Genomic DNA, 24,341 nt, shown 5'->3' with positions numbered 1-24,341 from the left:
TGCTGATTAACACCAGTTAACGATCTGTCCCCAATTAACAATCTGTATGTAATTTCAAGAAGTAATTATATGTAATTATTGGCAATTATGGACTACCGATAAAGGTATTATGCATATGCAACTCCCTCCAAAATACAAACCATTCCTTTGGTTATCTGAAAACGGCACATTAAAGACACCTAAGGGTTTTACAGCCTAATGCTATGCATGTTTACTCAGAAGCAAGCCCTGTTGAGTTCAACGGGTTTGCTCCCAGGTAAGCAGGCAGAGAATTGCAGCTTTAGAGACAGCAATCCTCAAATCATGTCTGATTGAGTCACCTTGATAAACTGCATTTTAAAAGATCTTATTATTAAAATGGTCATTTAAACAACAAATGCATAAAATGTAGTTAGGATATGTACTTGTAGTACAGTTCAATGCAGGCTGCATTTTTCATATAAAATGTTTCATAAATAAAATTTAGTGCTAATAGTAGTAGTACTAGTCTCATTGCTTTCCAGGAGGTTCAGTCACATTAGTTGCTTTGGACCTAACATGTACCGTATTTTTTGCCCTATAGGACACACCGGCCCATAGGACACACCTAGTTTTTTGGGGGGGAAATAAAGAAAAAAAAATTTATTCCCCCCCAGCTGCGGGGCTGGGGCGGGGGAAGCCTGAGCTTTTACAAACGCACCTACCATAGTTTCTAGAGGAGAAAAACAAGGGCAGCAGGCTCCCTAGGCTGCGGATATCTGCCCGAAGCGAGGGGTGCTCTGCTTCAGCGCGCCCCGTGCTCCGGGCAGCAGGCTGCTATCCGCAGCCTAGGGAGCCTGCGGGAACTCCTGCGGGCTCCCCAGGCTTGCTGATAGCTCCTTGAAGCCTGGAGAGCGAGAGGGGTCAGTGTGCACCGACCCCTCTCGCTCTCCAAGCTTCAGCGAAAGCCTGCATTCGCCCCATAGGACACACACAGATTTCCCCTTCATTTTTGGAGGGGAAAAAGTGTGTCCTATAGGGCGAAAAATACGTTAATATGCCAACTTCTTGGTGCCCTAATACCTTAAAACAAACTTAAGTACTGATTAATTTGACCAGGGCATAAATCAGGGGTGGTTCTTCAGGTGTCGTTGGACTGCCAACCCTTTTCAGCCTCAGTCAGCATGCCCAAGGGTCAGGGAAAGTGAGATCTGGGTCCACCAATGTCTGTAGGGCCACAGGGTCCACCCCAGCCTAAATGAATCATGCTTATACATTTAGTAAACCATATATAGGTTTCCCTCCCCTCTAAATTTCCCGTTTATGTCTACCATTTCTAATCCATTTAACGTTGTTAACATGGTCATCATGGTTCTGTCCAATAAGTGAAAAGGCAACACAGGAAGTGGCAGTTTGTACAAACCATGGCTAGTTAACAATGTGTGATAGACAAAATGGGAAATTGCAGCATGTTTCCACTTGTGAGTGTAAGTCAAATGATTATTGCAGACCGTACTGCCATCCCCAAGATCCAGGGGTTATGAGGTGAACCTGCAGCCCACACAAGTTCCATTGCTCCTTATATGTCATGGACAGCTTTGTGTGCTTAAGCTGCACTGAAATGCATTGGGAACTGTGTTCTTGTGAGATGTCAATGGGGCACATCAGAATGATAACAGACACTGTGGGTTCTATTCCACTGAGCATAAAATGAGTCAAAAGGAAATAGATATATACCTCCTAATGAGATGACAGCGAATAGAATCTACTGTAAAAAACACACACCAATATATTTTCTGTTTGGGCCAATATGTTCATTCATTGAAGCCAAGAAAGTCTTTCTTTTTATACATCACCTTGTTTCTTTTTCTTTCTTTATTTTTTTTGTGGAAAAAAAAAATCATAATTATCACATTCTCCTTATGCACAACAAAAAGATTCTTAGCTGTGCTATGGATACATCCGTATCTGAGATTTCCTTCCAAGTCACTGCTTTCCAATAGGCAAGGCCATCTGTTCCCTCAGCGTTACAAGTACATTGATCCAAGGCCTGTTCCACAGTGGAGCTGGAGCAGGCCCAAAGACCCCATTTCTTAGGTCCAACTGGAGAGTCAGGGCTCCCACACCTGTCTGTTTGTTTGTCTGCCCCATTCCACTCACACCAATTTGGGTTTTGCCATCTATTCCCATTGACTCTTGTTCTAACAGAGCCACCCAGTTCTCCACAGGTGTAGTAAGCTGGCAAGATCCTATTTAGCTGGGGGGTCTACTGAAACCCGTTTTACAGCCCTGTAGTAAAAAGTACAACAACCAAAAGGGAAAAAAAGAAAAAAAGAATTTCCTTCTTTCCCGCTGTCTCATCTGAAAACAATATAGAACACATCTGGGTGTCAATCTCCCAATTGTTTAAAGCATACAGAGAAAAAAATCACATCCACCATAGCACACAGTACACTTTGAGCCCTATGTATATAACTACCATGTTGAAGCTGTTGTTGCTTTGTTCTACTTCCAAAGAATGGACTCCATTCTACCCTGAGGATAGGCCCTTCAAACTGCCTTCGTAATGGGTTTGAAGTGTTTATCTCCCAAGGGTAGGCTTTAAGTCTGACATGATTAGGATGTATTCGTTTCATTATGAATTTCAGAAGAAGGCAGTGTTGAAGTTACCTCTTGGTAATGAACAGCAGTTAACATATGCCAGGAAACTAGAGCACCAGAAAACAATTCTATACTCAAAACAAGTTCATGCTGACACCACACAACTGAACCATTTACAACTGTTTTGGTCTACCCTCCCAAAAGTAGCTGAATTATTATTTTTTAGCGACTCCAGCCCTCTCCAAATGGATGTAAACTTCCTTCTTAGACCTGGGTTCTTTTTCCAAACATTTGGTGGTTACGGGTTTTTCTTAAATGTCGTTGGATAAACAGCAACGTATTTTTTTTTATTTCGTTTCGGTAACAGACGCCTGTATTTGTTTTACAGAATAACATAAAATGCAAGTGTTAGTAGATTATTATTATTATTATTATTATTATTTAAAAGCAACCCTGTAGGCCTCCGCAAGAGCTAATGAATTTATAAGAGGCTCTTTTGCTTTTAGAGCAGGTGCAGAAAGGAAAGCCTTGCTGATCCAGAAAAAAAAATCTGATGGCAAAAGAGAAAGGGTTCTGAAGCTCTGTTTGTTTAGCTCTAGCTGAAAAGCATGATGGATACGCATGAGATTCCCAGGGACTCCTAAGATACAGAAATTCCTCTGATATTACAAAATACAAAAATATTTTTCTCCAAACTCTCATTTTCTTTGCATTTACAGAACAATAATGAAAATAACTTACACAATCTGGCAGAATAATGACCAAAAGCAGGTGATGAAAATGAAAATCAAGAGAGAGAAAATTAACTAGAAGCTGGTTATAGAAAACAATGGCAACTTAAAAGATGAGGGTGAACTGTGTATTAAGTGGGTGGCAGCTACTTGTGGGAAGGAGGTAAATTTGTGACGATTACATGCTAAAATAAATTTTATCCCTCCCTCCATCCCCAAAATAAAATGTGCAAAACATATTCACCATGCCAACGATTATGACTATTTATAGACCCTTGTCTATGACCTCCTTCTTACAGCTCCCGGCTCGCCAGGTATTTCCGTTACAATGAAAAGCACTTTTAAGACCTACAACAGTGCAAGTTGATGAAGTAGTTACATTCTCCAACACTGTGCTTGGGCAACGTGGTTATGCTATGATGCAGTTTTTGCTCTTTTGCCTTTTCCGGCTGTGTAACTGTCCTCGACCACCTAGCGTGGAAGACTTCGGCATGCTGTAGGAGCCGTATTTGTGAAGGAGCTCTTCGCCGGTGACGTACTGGAGGCGGCTGGGTTGCGGGATCGGTTCCCCGAGGAAGTAGCCTTCGTTGTCAGATTCGGAGGAGGAGGAGCACGTCGAGCACCAGTCGTATTCAGCAAAGTAGGGTCCCCACCGTTCGCTAAAGTGGTTCTGCAAAGCAAGGTCCGATACGGTCCTAGGACACTGGCCGTACAGATTTCTCCGTGCGCCCTGCTCTGCCGTCTCTCGGCAACTTCTCTGCTGCAAGAACTGATCGTAGTCTTCCCTGGCTCGCAGAGAGGGCCTTTCTTTCAACTTGTAGCTCTGCTCGCTGGCGAGGTGAAGGGCGTTGTCTGAGCGGGAGCGCCTGGACCGCCGGGGCCTGTGGGGGCGATACCGCCGGTCGTCATCTCGGAGATTAGTTCGTCTTGGGGTGCGCTCGCTCATGGGGGGATGCCGGGCACCCTCCTGCCCAGCCAATTTGTTCCCTGGCATCCCACCGTCATAGTCAAAGCTCTGGTGCATCCTTCCACGGGACGGTGTGTCCCTGTACCCAATGGGGTTAGTGAGGTCGTGCAGGTTGGCTTCCATATCTTGGTACTGTTGAACGGAAAGTAGGCTCCGGACAGACTCAGCACTCCTGAACTGGACGGAGGAATTCAGGGTCCCCATGTTGCTCAGCTTCTCAGAGACATTCATTCCAGAATCTTTGCTTAGATCAGGCATGGAAAATCGAGAGAGATGCTCTTGCCGCTTGGCCCCACCATCCGCAGAGAGTCCTTTTGGAAACAAGGGGGAGGGAAAAGAAAAAGAATTAAAGACTGTGGTTTCTGTTCATTTCTTCAATGGTACTGGACTGCAAACATGGCTATTTGACCTCGGATGCTGTATCTCTACAAAGGCAGTGCAATTGTGGGTATACAATACATTCCTGAGTATTTTTCATTACTTAGACAGTACAAAGGATGGGGACTGGTATGATGGGACAGGGGCTACTGGGTGACTGTCCCCGTTGAGCTCCATCAAAGGAGGTGTATTTAGGTAGTCTGCACTTTGTGCCAATCCCTTGATTCCATTGCTGCCTTAGACAGCTGCTGAAAAGAGCAAAGGAACCCTCCTCCTCCTCAGACACCCGTCAGCAATGGCAGCCTCTAGGTCCCATCTCATTGGCTGCTCTTACCATGGGTGTATCTAAATGTTTATTTGCTATTGCTTTCTGTCTGCATTTTTACGCATTTCTCTCCAACTAATACACATTATTCAGGCCATATGTGAAGACGCTAAAACCAAAATGAATTTTTTGCAGCAATCTGAAAATTCAAAATATGAATGAGATTCTTCCTTCCAAACAAACTATGCCACAGATAAATAACTTTTGGAATGGACAGCAGCATTATACTAAAAATGACCAACATGTCTCCTTATTCATCAGAATGCACCCAACAGTCGCTTCAGAGCTGAGTAATTGAAAGCTACTGAAAATAATTTGTTCCTTCATTCACTCGGTTGAATTTTGCATCATTCAAACAGAAACAGAGCCCTGACAACAGTTAGCCTTACCACAAGCCCAAATCTACCACCATACTAGAAAATTAATTCTTAACTTAAAATACCTAACTTTTATGTAAACATAACAATGATGTTTAACATCTACACGAAACCACTAAGTGGGGTTATCTGGAGTTTTGGAGTATGTTGTCAGCAATATGCTTATGACACAGAACTCTACTTTTTTTTTTTACATCTGCAGGTGAGGCAGTGCTGGACCAATGTCTTGCCTCAGTAATGGACTGGATGAGAGCCAACAAACTGAAGCTCAATCCAGATAAGACTGAGACAGTGTTAGTGGTTAATTCCCTAGACCAGATGGGGGGGGGGGGGAGATTGCCTGCTCTTGATGGGTTACATTTCCTCTGAAGGAGCAGGTTTGTAGTTTAGGGGTACTCCTGGATCATTTGTTGTCACTCGAGGCTCAGGTGTCCTCAGTAGCATGAGGTGTCTATCATCAGTTTTGGCTGGTGGCCCAGATGCACCCCTATCTGGACAGGGATAGCTGAACTTCTGTTGTCTATGCTCTGATACCCTCTAGGTTAGATTATTGCAATGTGTTATACATTGGGCAGCCCCTCAAGAGGGTTCGGAAACTTCAGCTAGTGCTGAATTCGGTGGTCAGGTTGCTCAACGGAGCAAGACAGTTTAAGCATATTACACTGATCCCGGCCTGACTGCACTGCCAATTAGTTTCTGGGCCCAATTCAAAGTGCTGGTTTTGACCTGTAAAGCCTTAAATGGCTCAGGACTGCAATACCTCAAGGACCACCTTTCCCCATAGGAACCAGCTTGGACCCTGCAATCATCATCTGAGGCCCGTCTTTGCGTTCCTCCTTCATGAGAGGTTGGGAAGGCAACAACATGAGAACAAGCCTTTTCTGTGATGGCTCCCTGTTTGTGGAATGCTTACATGGTGCCTTCATTACATATATTTCCTTACTGTGAAGAAGATTCAAGTAGCAATAGCTATTAGTTTGCCTGTTGCTTTTGCTATATCTGCAAAATTCATCTTAAGGATTAAAAATACAGGATACTGTCAACATTTTAAACCATCTAATCCATTTTAAGTGTGCAGTGTTCACTTTATAAAAGCAATCAGAACTTTCTGGTGACTCATGATGAAAAACAGAAATAGGAAGCTTCTAGAACAGGTGTGTGGGTGTGTCATATGGTCCATGTGATGCACTCAGTCTTCAATATATTTTCTGTAAGTCCACAGTTTGGTCAAGCTTGTCAGATTCTCTCTTTCAACCTTTTTATGGTTTGCAGCTCTTGTGCTTTGGAAGACAAGCTTGAAAATCTGCTTAAGAAGAAAGAATAGGTTTCAAAAGCCTCTGAATTGCCAGTCCTCCCCCCCCCTTCCTTTCAACCACTGTGATGAAACTTGTTCTTGGCTACAGCAGCAAAGTCTGAATGAATGGCTTTGAAAGGTTACTGCATGTATGACTGTGTGAGGGATTTGAGAATGGTAATATCAGCACATCTGGAGTTATTGACTAAATCAGCCTTAGATCCCAATATGTTGGGCAGTATTTAGCTTTCTATTCATTTTACAAGCAAAAGGCTTGACCTTTATATACTAGTTCTATACAGTGGTGCCTCGCAAGACGAAATTAATCCGTTCCGCGAGTCTCTTCGTCTTGCGGTTTTTTCGTCTTGCGAAGCACGGCTATTAGCGGCTCAGCGGCTATTAACGGCTTAGCGGCTTTAAGAAAAAGGAAACAAACTCGCAAGAACTCGCAAGACGTTTCGTCTTGCGAAGAAAGCCCATAGGGAAATTCGTCTTGCGGAACGACTCAAAAAACGGAAAACTCTTTTGTCTTGCGCGTTTTTCATCTTGCGAGGCATTCGTCTTGCGAGGTACCACTGTATTTGTACCATAGGAAGGATTTATGTCCCACCCCAACTAATATTGCAAGTCATTTGGAGCATGAAGATCCACTGCAAAATTCTTGCCATAATGCGTACCTGACCTGAGAACAGGCACAAGTACAAGTCCATACCATATTCGGATTTTTCACCATGGAAACTGGAAGTTGAAAAGAGGCCTTTTGTATAATGTGTGTGTGATACGAAGAGGAGCAGTTTTGTTTCTGTCCAGGAGAGGGCAGTAGTGCACAGGCACACGAGGGACAAGGCATGATGATCCACTCTAGCAATGTTTGTGCAATACTTGTGGCGATAAACGTGAAAACGCCATGCCAACACACAGTAATCACAGGTCTGGCCTATTAAATACCTAACGGGCTGCCATCTGAAAGATGTGAGATCAAACCTCTGTTCACTTGTGTAGCCAGTGGGTGACCTTGGCTTGATCCCACAGTTTCCGGCTTCCGTTTCTCAACCTATAGCCCTTGTGGAATGGAAATTCATCCTACAGGTCTTGGAGGAATTGCTTTGTGGCAAGGGAAGAAGGAAGAAAGGGTTGGGGACAACCTTTTAACTTCTTGTTTCCGAAGATGTGGAACCCAGCAGGTGCTTGCTGTGATTCTTTGATATCGTAGAAGATATTAGGGAGGTCCTGCTGCCACCACACGCAAAATGTTGGTGGTGAAAAATAGTACTATAGTGGCAAATGGTACTATGGGAATATATGGCGATTAAGCACTGTTTGGGGATGTTGTCAGGACAAGATAGAGCAGCTTCTGGCTCACAATTCTGTGCTTTTAGATAGGCTTTTATAAGAATTGGGTGAGCTCCTATATGTGGGACTACTAGGCCACATCAGCACCATATATTCAAAGCATTATTAAACCACTTTAACAATCATGGCTTCACCCAAAGCATCCTGAGACCGTAGTTTAGTTTATTCCCCTCACAACGCTGCAATTCCCAGAGTCCCCTGGGAAAATGGATATATTGTTAAACCACTCTGAAAAAATGTAGCACTATGAGAAGAATGGGGGTTTCCTAACAACTCTCCACATTATTAACAAACAATAGTTCCCAGAATGCTTTGTGGGAAGCCGTGACAGTTCATGTGGCACAGTGGTGCTTTAAATGTAAGGATGTGGCCTTACTTTGAGGTGAGCCACCCACACAACATTAGCAGAGCTGAAGCCATGAAGAAGAAATGTTACGTTACACAGACAAGTTCTCCCTTGAAAAAGGCCAATCCCTTTAAAAAGCAGAAAATAGTGTTCGAGAAACGATCCAAAAAGACCTTTTCACTTTGAAATAGCTGCATAAATATTAATTAGGCATTGTTTTGGTCATAAATTGCAGGGCTGTCAACGAAGATCTTTTAGCTGATTAACTGTTTGGCTTTTAACTGATTAAATTTGCATATATTACATTCTGCAACATCTCAATAAAAAAAAAGCCCTTTTCCCTTGAGGATCCTGAAATAAGGTGACAGTTTCTCTCCATGAGATAACATTTTAAAGAGAGAGGGCGTGACTCTTCCATTAGCCTGAGCTGACATGGCCCATGGCCAGGGGTGATGGGAACAGCAATCCAGCAACATCTGGAGGGCCAGAGCACTGGCTTCAAAATTTCTACCTTCCAGTAACCTTCTCCGCACTGTTTTGTTTGCTAAGCAATCCTTGTCTGTTTCCTCTCCACTGCAAACCTCTGTTGCCTTGCAGTAGTTTTGCCTGCACTGAGCAGGCACTCCAACACCTCAGCAACACACTCCCTGCTGCCCTAGTCGGTTGGCGTTCTTCAGCTGTGATTCTAACCACACCTACTTGTTAATAATAGCAGTGCCAAGAGCTACATGTAAGCTTGTTCATTACATCAGCAGTACTGAAATCTTTCAACAAAGCATTGATGTAGCTGGGAGTTTTCATTGTCTGAACTCGGTAATCCTTTTTACCCCCCCCCCCCCGTTTTGGAGAATAAACAGAATCCGTTCGACAAAGCGAGTGTGTTATGTGACTTAACTAGCATGCTTTCAAATTCTGCAATTAAAGCTTTAGTTGACTAATCCCACCGAGTGACTGACTGAAACTTGCAGCCCCGTGCAGCTAAAGTTTGGGTTTTCAGGTCCAAGCCAAATTCTCGCACAAGTCTGGAACCTTTGGGGAACTCTGTGCTCGACGGTGTCAGCAATTTTTAGGCTAGCCCTTTGAAAGAGGAACCTGTGGTGAGATGTTCCAGTCAGCCATTTGCCTTTCTCCCTGGAGGGTAATATGGCAACATGGAATGGAGGTCAGCTTGAGCATAAAGCTGGCGCTAGAGAGAATAGCAACTATTAAATACGGCTTTAAAACAGGCCAGCTGAATGGAACTTCCACTTACAAAGGGAGTTTATCTGTACATTATTTTGGCTGGCGATAGCATGTCCATCTTGCAAATCTCTCTGGCCTCTGTTGGAAACAGAATCCTGGCCCTCAGCCTGAGAATTCTTGTGTTCTTCAGACAAGCTGCCATAGCAATCCTGTGTCACCTTCCTTCTCTCCTCTACCCTGCAATGTCTTGCCACCCCATTACTGAAGACGCTAAGTGTTAAGTTGTGGGTGAACATATCAGACAACACAATGATTCTTCAAACAGCTCTTCTTTATTCACAGGCCAGAACAGAACTGAACTGAAGGGTTCAGTCAGCCTGCTTATATAGAGCTCCAGTACAACGTAACTGTAACAATTTTCTAAAACTATCCAATCATTGAATGTCACTTTCGATCCCTTATCTGCATAACTATCTACAGTATCCCCCTGCTGGCCCAGGGTGAGAACTTCAGTACATAACACTAAGTGTGTTTGGGATTGGGTCTGGTAAGGGCCCGGATGGTTAAAATGCATGCCATCTTGGGATCCATGATGGATGAAAAGCAGGGTGCATAACGTGAGAAACTAAATGCACGGAAACTTATGATGTGGGGAGAGGAAGGAATGAAAGGCATTGGTAGGGCATGTGCCTTGCATGAAGGACAGTTCCAGGTTCAATGGCTCGCATCTGTGATTAAAAGGATTAGATTGTGGGTGGTGTGGAAATATATCAAAGACTATGAAGTGCTGTCGCCAGCTATTGATATTGGGTCAGATCAGCCTTCCCTAACTTTGGGTCCCATCAACACCTGGCAGCATGGCCAATGGTCAGTGATGATAGGATTTGCAGCCCAACATCTGGAGACTCAGGCTGGACAAACAATGTGACCTTGTAGTCAGAGGCCCCCTCTTGTCCCTGCTTCTCCACAACACTGGCTGCTACTGATGAGAGAACTTCAGTGGAAATGGAAAAGGGAGCAGAAATTGCTGCAGTTTGCATGTTCTTCTGTTGTCAACTTAGAACTCAGGCAAGCAACTCAGGCAAATCATTTTTGTTTTTTAAGTCCACAAGTGATGCAGAACCAATGACTTCTTTTTACATAACTTTGACATTTCCTTTACACCAAGATGAATGTTAAGTTTTGTTAATTAGCAGGCGTGAGACGAACAGCTTGGCAGAAACCGAACTGCAGCGGAATGGAGAAAGCGCTGCCTGTGACGAACGCAGGCTGGAATGGAAATTGCTGCCTTCTTACATCCCCAGCTGCTGGAGATGGAGGAAATGTACAATGCAAGGATCGGCACGTCACAGATTGCTATTATTGCACACTATGGGGATGGGGAGGAGGAGGCAACTTGACATGAGGTTGCCATTTTTGATGGCAGCCCCTTGTTTCTTCCTAACATCTAGTTCCAACCTTAATCACCAACCAGACCTCCTCAGGAAGAAAGGCAGACAGTCAGTCTGCTCGCTTATTAGCTCTTCCAGTCTTCTCCCTCCCCTTGCAGTTCCGGAGAAAAATCAGTTCTGTGAAAAGTTCCTGCAGTCAAGCAGCGCAGAGGTCAGCACTTGGAAGGACTGACTGTTAGTACAGGATCTCCCACAGAAGAAAGCAAAGCGCCCGTCCCAGAATGTGTACTGAAATATACACAGAACTGGGTCAACGTCCCTCTTTACAGCTTTCTATAGCTCTCTCCCTCTCTCTCCCCTAACCCCCCGGAAACAGACACATGGGATTCTCTGATTACTGGAGGGTTGGATTTGATTCTGGCAGCGATGTGAAACGCCTAGGCTGTCAGGATGACAGAGCTCAGAAACTATTTCAATTAGAAAAAGAATCCCTCCCCCCATGCCTTCAAAATCAAACACAGAAATGTTTATTTTGGCACTTGTTCTTTTTGTCTTTTGTCCCATTCCAACAAGCTTTCTGAACAAACTCATTTGCAGATTCTTCATCATTCGCCCTGAACCCAAGACATGCATCCCTGTCTGCAAATCCAGTTTATGGACTTTGCGAACTACGTACGGGGGAAGCAGGGAGGGAAAGATAATGCAGCTCTCTATGTGTTTCTGCAAATATAATTTTCTAGATACTGGGTTTTGGCATCCGACTTTGTCAGGAACGTTTTATTAAGATCAAATGCTAGTAAGTCATAAGATCTCGGCATGACAGCGGCCTCTGGCTCCTTGTTCCTGATAGAAAAGGCAGCTGAATGAGGAAGATGCAAAATTCTCCTGAGAACGCCTGGGGTTGGAGGGGCATGTAAGGGGCAAAATGTTTTGCTTCCAGGCACCATCACCAGAACACGGCACAATAACTGTCTCTCTGTATGGGCAGGAACCCCGCAATTGTTGCATTCTGCCTAGCACCAAACACACATTGTCAACACCAACTTAGAGCAATGGTCGACTGATTACCTTCGCACACACAAAGTACTTCATTGTCTCTTGAGATGGATGGATGCCAACAACACAAACCAATGTCATAAGATCGCCAAGCGCAAAGTTGTAGATCACATTTACTTTCCATTTGGCTTCAAAACGAATGGTTAAAACAGGAAAGTTGCCATGCCACCCAATTTTGCCAATGAAGGAACTGAAACTAGTTGAAACTAGGTGAGTTTCAACTTTCCCAAACCCTCCTAGCTAGGCTGTCTTCAACACAGTTGAAATATATAAAAAATAATAATATATGTCCAGTAGCACCTTAGAGACCAACTAAGTTTGTTCTGGGTATAAGCTTCCGTGTGCATGCACACCTCTTCAGATACCTTCAACACAGATAGATTACTCTCTAAGAAGCCGCTGATTAGCAAAGTCTAAATAAAGACTTCTTTCAATAAAGGGGTGGGTGGGTTAGGGATGTGGCGAGTGCAGGTCAGGGGGGAAATGCCTCTTCTCTCCACCCCCAGCAATTCAAGCCCCCTTTCAGCTTGCCCAACTCAAATTGAGACCTGCATTCTGCGGAGATGGCATTTGCAACCGGGCATAGTTGCAAGGTGCCATGATTCTCAGTTGCAAATTGCTGGTCTTGGCCAGGGGTCCTCCAACTATAGCTCGTGGGCTGAATCCGGCCTGCCAAGGTCCTGAACCCGCCCCTGTCTAATGGGCCTATGGCCCTCCTCTCCCAACCTGCCTGCCTCCTTTGCCCCCCTCACCAAACATCCCACCGCCCGGAGCAGGGAGAGATTTACGTACATGATATACATGCCGAGCGCTGCCTCTGCATTTCATGAACTCAGGCTGCATCTGGGCATTTCCTTCTTTTGCCAGGGTCTCCGTTAATCCCCTTCTCGCCATTCTCGGCACTGCCACTGGTGCTTCCAACCTCTCTTCGCACCCACTCACCCAAATCCCTTTTTCTTAGTTTCACCCCACAGGTGCACCACAACAAGGCACAACACACCCCACCAGTGCCAGATTTACGTACAGTGGTGCCCCGCAAGACGAATGCCTCGCAAGACGAAAAACTCGCTAGACGAAAGGGTTTTTCGTTTTTTGAGCTGCTTCGCAAGACGATTTCCCCTATGGGCTTGCTTCGCAAGACGGAAACGTCTTGCAAGTTTGTTTCCTTTTTCTTAACACCGTTAATACAGTTGCGACTTGACTTTGAGGAGCAACTCATAGAACGCGGTGTGGTAGCCTTTTTTGAGTTTTTTGAAGACTTTGGTGATTTTTGAAGCTTTTCCAAAACTTTCCCGACACCGTGCTTCGCAAGACGAAAAAAATCGCAAGACGACAAAACTCGCGGAACGAATTAATTTCGTCTTGCGAGGCACCACTGTATAAGCTAAACAATAGCTTAGGGCCCCACTCTCTTGGAGCCCCCCCCAAAAAAAATTAAAGAAAAAAATATATGTGCAGTGTGCATAGGAATTCGTTCATATTTTTTTCAAACTAGAGTCCGGCCCACAACAGTGTCTGAGGGATAGTGAACTGGCCCCCGTTTTAAAAGTTTGAGGATCATGGCAGCTTGCAAACCCTAACTCCGCTCATCTCAGTCACGAAAAAAGATGGCGGTGAAAGTCAAACTCTGTTTTAATGGCTTGTTTTGCCTCTACCTGGCTTTAGACAGCTCAGCCAGCCAGCCTTCCCACTCCTAAACAGAGTTTGGATCTTGCATACTTAAGCCAGCATAAATGCTGCTGGCTTTCTATATTTTGGATTGCTGCTTTAGTTATTACTATAGTAAGTCCCTGCACTGACTTTTATTATTAAAACACACACACACAAAGCACCCCTAGCTTTTATTAGCTTTGTTAGTTGTCATCCAACTTTCTAACTTGACTACAACTAAAATTAAGTTTTTCTAAAATCTTACAAACGTGGTATCATGGCACAGTCTTGTTAAGTCTGAAGCATGCTGGGAGAGGTGTTTTTTGACATATGAACATCTAAAAATATCTGACAACACAGAGCTTCATCTTCCCAAGAGAAAATGTACTTTTAATTTCCCTCCTGAAATTTTGGCTTGGCCCAGCGAGTCCACATTTATTTTGAAGTCAGCCTTGGCAAAGACAGGAGCTTTTGGCTGGTTTAAAGTTTGCTGAACGAGTAGATTATGTCATTAGTGCCTTCACAGGGAGGTGTACTCTGGGATACTGGGTGGACTTCTGAGAACTGTGGACAGGATGCATTTGTGCATAACACTAAAGATGTCAACCAGTTATAAGACTTCTATTATTTTCATTTAACCAGCCCATTACAGGATTCAGTCTAAATAAATTTGCATTCAGCCGAACAGATTGGGGTTGGTTTTGTTTCATTTCTTTAAAAAAACACAGATATTTACATGAGTGTAAGATAAATTAATAAAGGTAAATTGGGCCGACTAGAATGAAGCAACACTCTTAGGGGAATGGGGTATCACCTGATCTGGCCCACCCATTGTTAAGAGTAGCCATATTTTCTGTTTTCATGCACTTTTACAGTAATGCTCTAGAACCAACCTAGCATAAAAACAACAACTACAGGCAAATCTAAATTACACTTCCAGCCACATGGATTGCCAATTTAATCAACTATAGATTAACTTGATTCATTTATTGATTAAAGGTTGCGGCCCGATTTGTGTCTGAACTATCTGGAACTTGTGCAAAGCAAGCAGAACTTTTAGAATTAGCAGAAGAGTTCCAGTTTTCGATTCAACCACCAACTCCATCAAGCTTGACTGACATGAAACCACCATTTGACTCACACTCCGCAGTCGTAAAATGTAGGATTTTAACTACTTGTATTATGCTTCCAAAAACCTTTCTGAGACCTGTGGAGCATGTTTCCATGAGATTTCTTATTTCCAGCATTAAAAGCAAATGGAGCAAGCAAGAATTCAGATTTCCACAAAGACGATCACTTGGCCAGATGGCACAGGACACAGCAATCTTCTAAACAGCCGCTTAACCTTTGGGAGCCCATGGCCATACCCCTAATTATGGATTTCACTGCTCCTGAGTTAAATTCTATATTATAGCCTGGTATAGGATAAAATTCAGGGGTCAGCAAACCTTTTCAGCAGGGGGCCGGTCCACTGTCCCTCAGACCTTGGGGGGGACGGACGGACGGACTATATTTTGAAAAAATAATAATGAACGAATTCCTATGCCCCACAAATAACCCAGAGATGCATTTTAAATAAAAGCACACATTCTACTCATGTAAAAACACGCTGATTCCTGGCCTTAGTTTGCCTACCCATGGGATAAATCCATACAATATAGTTCTGAGGCACATTTGACCCAAGCAGATTTCCTAGTAATTGTAGGTTGCATTTTGATTGCAAATCTGCCCCAGCCCCACCAGCCTACAGAAAGCCAGAAGATGCAGTCACTGTGAATGGCTTCCCTCTTGCCTTTGTTTCCTTCAGCATCACAGCGAAAGTAGTATTAGGGGATGAAAGATCTCTACTATTTTCAACTCCTCTTTAGTTTCAAGCTGCCGAATTAGGTTGCCTTATTTGTGCTGTTTCATACAATATCGTATGGATTCATTTTTGTTGGGATTTACTTGCAGACAAGATAATTTTTCATTGTTGCCAATATTCGTTTGTTCTTTTGTGAGCCAATTCCATGAGAAAGTGGCATACAAATAAATGAGTGAACTGGGATGTCTCACGAGTCTCTAATAAAAAAAGGCTACAAGAGCTCTCCTGGATCAGATCAAAGGTTCATCTAGTCTAGCATCCTATATCCCAGGTAAAGTAAAGGTAAAGTGACCCCTGACCATTAGGTCCAGTCGTGACCGACTCTGTTGTTGCGGTGCTCATCTCGCTTTATTGGCTGAGGGAGCCGGCGTACAGCTTCCAGGTCATGTGGCCAGCATGACTAAGCTGCTTCTGGAGAACCAGAGCAGCGCATGGAAACGCCGTTTACCTTCCCACCGGAGCAGTACCTATTTATCTACTTGCACTTTGACGTGCTTTCGAACTTCTAGGTTGGCAGGAGCAGGGACCGAGCAACAGGAGCTCACCCCAGGAGGTGCAACCAAATGCCTCCAAGAATCCCATAAGAAGACCATGAAGCCATAGCTGGATCTCGCTGTGGCTCAGAGCAGCTATAGAGTGACATGCTGCTTCTGAAGCAAGTTTTCAGCAGCATCCCAGAACAATAGTTTTGCAGGCAACAGACAACCAGAGAAGGACTTTCTTCAAGAAGGCTCTTTCCACCATCCCTCGTCTCTCCCCACTCCCAACCCCCAACCCCGGAAGTGGCGGGATTCTGGCTTCCTTTGCAGTCCCTATGTGCTTTCCAAAGCCCCATGAAATAAGATTTATTTGAAATCCTACCCCAGGAATTTTTCTAAGCGGGTCTGCCTGCAACTTGTTTACACCAGAGCATCGCTTCATTTCAGAGCAACCTTGGAATTTGCAGGGGGTGGGGGAGAATGGAACCATTATATAAATGAAAGCAGCTAAAAGAAAACAGGGCCACGAGAAGAATAAAAAGCAAGAGAGAGACAGAGAACCAGACAGGCAGTCGAGGCAATATTGTTCTTCAGTCCGGCTTTCATGTTCGTGACAGCACTCAAATGCTTTCAAGGCATGGCTTGTCTCATCTCTGCACATTATGTTTATGGGGAATGACTGGTCGCCACAATGCCTTTTAAAGCCGTATGAAACTGCTTCGTACCAAGCAAGCCTCCTTTCCCCCAACATGGTGCCCTTCTCCAAATGTTTTGGTCTACCGCTCCCACCACAACTGCCATGCTGGCTGGGGAGAGTTTGTAATCCAAAAGTGTCTGGAAGCTGCTAGGTTGGGAAAGGCTACTAAGCTTAACTTGGGAGGAATGCCCCTTGAACTCAACTGGGCTTTCTTCTGAGTAGTAGTAGAAGAGTTTGGATTTGATATCCCGCTTTATCACTAACCTAGGGAGTCTCAAAGCGGCTAACATGCTCCTTTCCCTTCCTCCCCCACAACAAACACTCTGTGAGGTGAGTGGGGCTGAGAGACTTCAAGGAAGTGTGACTAGCCCAAGGTCACCCAGCAGATGCATGTGGAGGAGCAGGGAAGCAAACCCGATTCACCAGATTATGAGTCTACCGCTCTTAACCACTACACCACGCTGGCTCTCCAGAGTAGACATGTATAGGATTGCACTGTAAATTCAGTGCACAGGTCCATCTAGCTCAGAAGCCTGGTGTGTGCCATTGCGGGATGATGTTCTCCCCTCCCGCTGAGATCTGATGGGGAAGCCCCAGTGTCGGTTTCCTAGGCAGCAAACAAAGCTTCCAGGCTGAGCTTGCTTGCCTGGGAAATGGATCCTGCCCACTTGTTCAATTAGCGAATCACAAGCAGGCATGGGGGCAGGTCACCAGGAGGCAGGTTCAGCCTGACCCCTGGGCATATAGCGAAGACCTGTGGCTTGCTGAACAACCACTTTTTGCTGGATCTAGAGCTGGGAAATGGCCCTCTCCCTGATCCAAACCAAGCATATTTCAGAGAGTTCTGGAAGCCACAGGAGGGCTTCCTAAGATGGCCGCTATTGGCAGGCATGTGGGAGAAGGCAGTTCTTCAGATACCCAGTCCCAACCTATTTTTAGGGTATTTAAAGGTTGTCGCCGGCACTTTGAATTCTGTCAAAAAGCAAACCGGATGCCAATGAAGTTGTTTCAGTAAAGGAGTCATGTGCTTCCTATATGCAACCCTTCCTTACTATCTGGCAGGAATTATTAAGTAGATACAGTCATACCTTGGAAGTCGAATGGAATCTGTTCCGGAAGTCCGTTCGACTTCCAAAACATTTGGAAACCAAAACGTGGCTTCTGATTGGCTTCAGAAAGCTCCTACATCCAATCGGAAGCCGCAGAACCCCCGTTGGACGTTCGGCTTCCAAAAATAGTTTGCCAACCGGAACAATCACTTCTGGGTTTGCAGCGTTTGGGAGGCAAAATATTCGGGAACTAAGCTGTTTCCAAAACCAGGTACGACTGTATGTAGAAAATCACCAGACTTCCTTATGTGGTTGAGGTGTACAAGTAGTAAATTATTATTATAAATTATTATTATGGGGGTGGTCGATGGGGAGAAGCAGGTTGTAGGCACAGAGCTACAGAAGTACACAGCTGAGAGGAAAGGAATGCAGGAGGAAAGGTGGAATAACATAAAGGATCAACAATGTCATTTGCTTTACTTATTACAGAAAGCTGGCCAGCTGTGCCCAACTTGCTTAAAGAGCTATACAAACACACAGGCACAGCAAGGAAACAAACAACAAATACAATGGACTTTAAGCATGCCCCTACTGCATTTAGTCCCTCTGTCCCTTACTCCTGCACTGTTATAACCAGTGCTTTTTTTCTTTTAAAAAAAATGTTTAGGAAGACTCTCATTTTCCTACTCATATTGAAATACTGCCCCTCGATGAGGCCAAACTTAGATTCACAAAATGTTTAGGGGTATGCGTACCCCTGCGTCCCGCCAGAAAAAACCACTGGTTATAACTACATGGAGATGTGGTTGTTACCTCCAGTTGCTTGGTCAACTGAGTACTGCCACTTGCACCCTCACCCCAGTTCCCAAGTGGATGCCAATGCATGTGGGGTTCAAATCATAGGCAACAGGTTGCTGTTTTGCATGAGGATTTAGAGTTCCTGGGAATTTCCAAGGCCTTGGTGAAGGGCTTTAAAACTGATGTAACACTCATTTGTATCTCTTCAGCTTAAGAGACAGGCGTATTCATTGGCTGCCTAGCACCTGTCGTTATGATGACAGAGCTTTATGGAGATTTGCAATGGACTGAGAACTCTCCTTGCTTAGAATGTATAAAGTGTGTAATAAATGTTGGAAATGTAAAGAAAAAGAAGGAACATTCTATCATATGTGGTGGGAATGTCAAAAGGTAAAAGGCTTCTGGGAAATGATATATAATGAATTGAAGAAAATGTTGAAATATACATTTGTTAAGAAACCAGAGGCATTTTTGCTAGGAATGGTAGCAAATGAAATAAATAGAAAAGATTATAAAATTTTTCTATATGCAGTAACAGCGGCAAGGATACTACTGGCTCAAAAATGGAAACAAGAAGAATTACCAACGATGGAAGAATGGAGACTGAAGTTAATGGACTATGCAGAACTTGATAAATTAACAGGAAAGATCCAAAATCTACGGGACCATAGATTCACCGAGGACTGGAGTAAATTTGTAGATTATCTAAAAAGTACATGCGATGAACAAATTACATTTGTGGATTTGCAAGAAGTTCTGAGAAAATATGTGAAATATTATAAAAAAGGGAATAAGGAGGGGGAAGGTCACCAAAAGGCAATATTAAATTAGGAAATGCGTAAGAAAGAATAAAATCGGAGGATTTACAGAAGGGCTGAGGGAAGTCTAAAAGAATGTATTTGTGATAAATTTTGGTATGTGTTTTTATAATTTTGTATTGTTAAATGAATAAAAATATTTTTTTTAAAAAAAGAGAACTCTCCTTGCTTTGGCACTTCCAAACTCTGCAGTGGCGCGCAGACAGCACTGAGGAAGTCCTATCTCTGTCCCTCACAGAGGGATGTCACTGGATGTAAGCAATGGTTCTGCTCACCTACATGGGCTGAAAATTGAGACAGGGATGGGTGTACAGATGATCGGACACTGACATAAGTGGTGCAACGAAAGCAAAGGAATCTGCTGGCGCTTGGCTGAATGCTTTTTCGGCACATTTGTGTGGGTGGGTGAAAACCCTCTCTCAAAGTTGTAAACGAATCATTAGAAATTATGCTTTCTAAAAGGATCAGTTGTGTCACTGAGTTCCTGTGGAAGGGATCCACCCTACTTACCTCTGCAACTCATGCTTCATAAAACAGCCTCCTGAGGCCTACAGTGGGCCCAATTTGGCCAGGAGGTTCCTCAACCCTGCCCTATTCTTCCCTACTCTGTGGGATCAAATGACTGCTAAAGCAGGATGGCTCTCTTTAAATGAAGAGCCCCCCCCCCCCAAGTGAAGGCAGAGCCAGCTACCGAGACCTAGCCAACTGCTTCTGTTTCAAAGCTCAATCTGAGGAGGCCTTGTGCTGAAGCAACATCTCAGTTCTATCCTTATGAAGTTTCCAAGCATAATTCAAAGTGTTGGTGCTAACCTGTAAAGCCTTAAATTGCCTCGGCCCAGTATACCTGAAGGAGAGTCTCCACCCCCATCATTCAGCCTTCGTTCGTTCAGCCAGCCCATCATTCACTGAGGTCCAGCTCCAAGCATAGCTGTCAACCTTCCCTTTTTCTGCAGGAAATTCCCTTATTCCAGCGCCGTTTCCCGCTGCTATCCCGTATTGTTAGATATCCCGTAGACTGTCCCCGGGACAGGTGAGGCTGCTGATCCCTTATTTTCAAATCCAAAAGTTGACAGCTATGGCTCTGAGGGCCTTCTGGCGGTTCCCTCACTGCGAGAAGTGAGGTTACAGGGAACCAGGAAGAGGGCCTTCTCAGTAGTGGCGCCTTCCCATCAGATGTCAAGGAAATAAACAATTATCTGACTTTTAGAAGACATCTGAAGGCAGCCCTGTTTAGGGAAGTTTGTGGTGTTTAGTTTTTAGTGTTTGATGTTTTATCATGTTTTTAATATTCTGTTGGGAGCCGCCCAGAGTGGCTGGGGGAACTCAGCCAGATGGGCGGTGTATAAATAATAAATTATCATTATTATACTATTATACACAGCACAAGCCCTACATGGAACTGACCAAGGCAGCCTCACCAGTGCTGAGGTCTGCACTTACAATGGAACAGTGTGCCAGGTTGCAGGTGGAAGGAGGACTGGTGGCATAAAAATATATGAACCCTGTATCAAATACTTGCAACTCCTTGATTTTTCACATGAACAATTAGGCGCTTGAGCACTTCCCTCAAGGAACTGAGAACAGTAAGGATTAGACTTTGATGAGACTCCAAGGGAAGGGAGTTCCCACAGTTGTTCAGCAGCCACCGAGAAAACCACTTTGCACATTCATTGCAGTAACGACAAAGCACACAGGAGGCATTTCACAGTTAGTTTCAACTGGTTTTTGTCTTTTGCATCCTTTGCAACCTCCCTGCACACTGCTTAGCGGTATATGTTGAAGTAGATGAATAAATGCAATAGGGAGAAATAGCGAGAAGGGTGTTCTTTGCTTGACTGGAGATTACTGTGGATTTCCAGGGCAAGTAATGGCATGCTTGACAGGTCATTAGGACTGGCCATTGTTCAGCTGCATGTGTGCCAATTTCTGATGCCAGCAGTTTCATATTGTCCTCATTTGCTCATGGCATTTTGCCTGGAGCAGGGAGTCCGGATGGGCACTGTGGCTGACAGCAAGGGAAGGAACGCAGCAAATGTTGCTGGGATCAGGGAACTTTCTGGGCTGGTGGATGCACAGATCTTTTGTCTTCTTAAAAGATGCACACACACCCCGGCCCCTTCTCCCCAACAATCAATGGCCTGCACCTTTTTAATGCCAGCATGAGGCTACTGCTGTCTCAGCAAAGACCACATCAGCCAGGGAAGTTGCACATTCCTTTCCGCGCTTGTAAAAAAAGAAGAATCAACTACCATCTATGCTGCTTTTAATAGCCCTTGTTTGTGGGATGTGCTGGAGAAAAAGGAGCTAATATTGTCTCCGTGTTTCTTCTCTACCCTCTGGGAGCAACTTGCTACCTGGGCTTCTGGAGGGAAAACCAAAACAGAACCACCATTTCTGTTCCATTCAAGAACGAGAAAACTGCAGAAGAATCTGAGCTTCTACAGCATTTCATGTATTCACATGACCTAGGAACATGGAGAGTTGGCCATTGGTCCATCTTGCTTGGTGGTGTCTGCACTGAATGGCAGAGGCTCTCCGGATATATTTTTTTTTTGGGGGGGGGGGTGTTTCTCAGGCATTACCAGGAGATAGTGGGACTGACCTGGGGAGCTTCTGCATGCAAAGTGGATTTAACTAAGGATTGACGTGGAAGGTCAAACTGAAGCTTTCAACATACAAGAGCAATTTTAGACGAAATGTTCACCCAGCTAAGCTGGCAGTGTAAAATTACCTTGCTGCACTTTGTCAAAGTGTGATGTGAGAACCAGGCCACTGAAGAACAGAAGGACTCCAAGAGGAGAAGGCAGAGAAGGGCAATAGGCAGGCTCCAGCACCAACTCTGGGACAATTCTGATGTCTTGCATTAATTAGCTCCACTTGCATTTTTAATAATGCTTCAACATGCAAATCTTGCATGATCTTTGTGATTACAGTGGTACCTCGGGTTAAGAACTTAATTCGTTCCGGAGGTCCGTTCTTAACCTGAAACTGTTCTTAACCCGAGGTACCACTTTAGCTAATGGGGCCTCCTGCTGCCGCCACGCCGCTGGAGCACGATTTCTGTTCTCATCCTGAAGCAAAGTTCTTAACCCGAGGTACTATTTCTGGGTTAGAGGAGTCTGTAACCTGAAGCGTCTGTAACCCGAAGTGTCTGTAACCCGAGGTATCACTGCAGTTGTTGCCTAATACAGTGGTACCTTGGAAGTTGAATGGAATCCATTCCGGAAGTCCATTTGACTTCCAAAACTTTTGGAAACCAAGGCACGGCTTCTGGTTGGCTGAAGGGAGTTTCTGCAGCCAATTGGAAGTCGTGTAAGCTGCATCGGAGTTTGGGTTCCAAAGAACATTCGCAAACCGGAACACTCACTTCTGGGTTTGCGGCGTTCGGGAGCCAAAACATTTGACTTGCAAGGCGTTTGGGATCCAAGGTACGACTGTACTTGAGTTATGATTAAATATTTTAAAATATTTTACAATATTTTTCCAGTGCCGACAAATGCCTCCCTTTTTCAACAGTCCCCCCCCCCCCATGCTCTTGTTTATCTATTAATGCACATTCCCTCATTTGCTCTTAACTCTCATTTGCCTTCTGTTATGTACTGAAGTTCTCACCCTGGGCCAGCAGGGGGATACTGTAGATAGTTTTCACTCAGGTCCACATATGCAAATAAGGGATCGAAAGTGACGTTCAGTGATTGGATAGTTACAGAAAATGGTTACTGTTGTGTTCTAGTGGAGCTCTATATAAGCAGGCTGGCTGAACCCTTCAGTTCAGTTCAGTTCTGGCCTGTGAATAAACAAGAGCTGTTTGAAGAATCGCTGTGTTGTCTGATATGTTCACCCACAGTTAACACCTTCAATTGCTCTTTGTGCTGTCAGCACACAGTTGAGTCTGACTGGCTATGTGGCAGTGCAAAACCACCCTGTTCATCAGGCAACCGACAACCAGCTGGGATCACCCATGTGAGTGTTCCAGAAAGGAAGAATACCGTCCAAAGAGAAAACTGTGCTGAAGCAACAACCAGGGGGAGTGTTTTTTGGGAGTGAACATCTATCCCAAAATGGAAATGAGAGAATACTGGTGCAGACTTACTTAATAGTTTCAATTCCTAGTGTAAGTGGATGGGGCATGTAGGGCAATGTTTCTGAAGGAAACTTCTGCAAGTCTCCCTTCCAAAGGAAATTTACTTTGATGGACTAGGAAGGAAAGGATCTCCCTTCTTCAAAAATCCTTAAGTTCTCAGCAGTTCAAGTTTTGATCCTTGCAAAAAGAGTTCAGAAACATTTCAGAAGGCTGGATTTTGCTGGGATTCGACCTCATGCCTGTCACCACGCACCATCTCCTCTGGTTTGCCTTGTGGCTTTCTCATTTGTAAGCCTGCCAGCAATGGAAAACAAGGCATTCCTTACTTTCCAAAGAACTCAAGTGCACAAGTCTTTTAATATTTCAACACCTCATCTGCAAAGCCCAGCAGGGAGAGTAGAAAGACAGGCACTGCATGAAACAGAAAGGGGGGGGTACACAACATTGCAAGCCTACTCTTTTTGGACACGGTGCTTTGGAACAGGCAGCCAAGAGAGTGGAATTTCTCTACAGCTGCCCACATCTGATCTTACTGGAAGAACAGCATTTGGTTTTCCCCACTGAGAAGAGGCTGGCTCCATTCTGCAATGGAAAATAAATGTATCTTTCCTTCCTCCCCAACACTCCCCACCCCAAAATCCCAGAGATGAAGGCATCCATCACTTCTTCTGTTAGTAAAATGAGTAGCCCATGCTGGGTACCAGAAAGGGATAAGAGAGAGGGGGGCAGGGGCAGGTTCCTCAAATGACCCCTCAAGTACGCTCTCCTCCAAGTCTAATTTGATCCCCATTCCCAAAGCACCCTTGAAACTGTGAGTGGTCTTACCATTAGGTAAAGTGAGGCAGCTACTGAGAGTTGTTAGGAGACCCCTGAATTACAATTCCCAGTGAGATTTAACAATCCTTCTTTGCAGGAAACTCTAGGAATTGCAGCTCTGTGAGGG

The 24,341-nt window shown here is 44.5% G+C and overlaps 2 protein-coding genes across 3 annotated transcripts in view; one reads left to right on the top strand and one right to left on the bottom strand.

The window, feature by feature from the left end:
* LOC308471633 (uncharacterized protein C3orf49) overlaps window positions 1–24,341 on the top strand; it is a 303,591-nt gene that overhangs the window by 181,913 nt on the left and 97,337 nt on the right. The gene's annotated exons all lie outside the window — the stretch shown is intronic.
* Window positions 1,816–24,341, bottom strand: part of PRICKLE2 (prickle planar cell polarity protein 2) — a 267,560-nt gene continuing 245,034 nt past the window's right edge. For both annotated transcript variants that reach the window (XM_080995690.1, XM_080995691.1), the window contains one exon: window positions 1,816–4,568. In XM_080995690.1, the coding sequence (XP_080851816.1) occupies window positions 3,700–4,568 (869 nt within the window). In that variant the 3' untranslated portion in view covers window positions 1,816–3,699. The remainder of the gene's footprint in view (window positions 4,569–24,341) is intronic.

The sequence above is a fragment of the Podarcis pityusensis genome, assembly GCF_964106645.2.
Source record: "Podarcis pityusensis genome assembly, chromosome: 2".
Taxonomy (NCBI): Eukaryota; Metazoa; Chordata; class Lepidosauria; order Squamata; family Lacertidae; genus Podarcis; species Podarcis pityusensis.
Note: the sequence above shows the minus strand (reverse complement) of the source record. Positions and strands in the feature narration are given on the sequence as shown.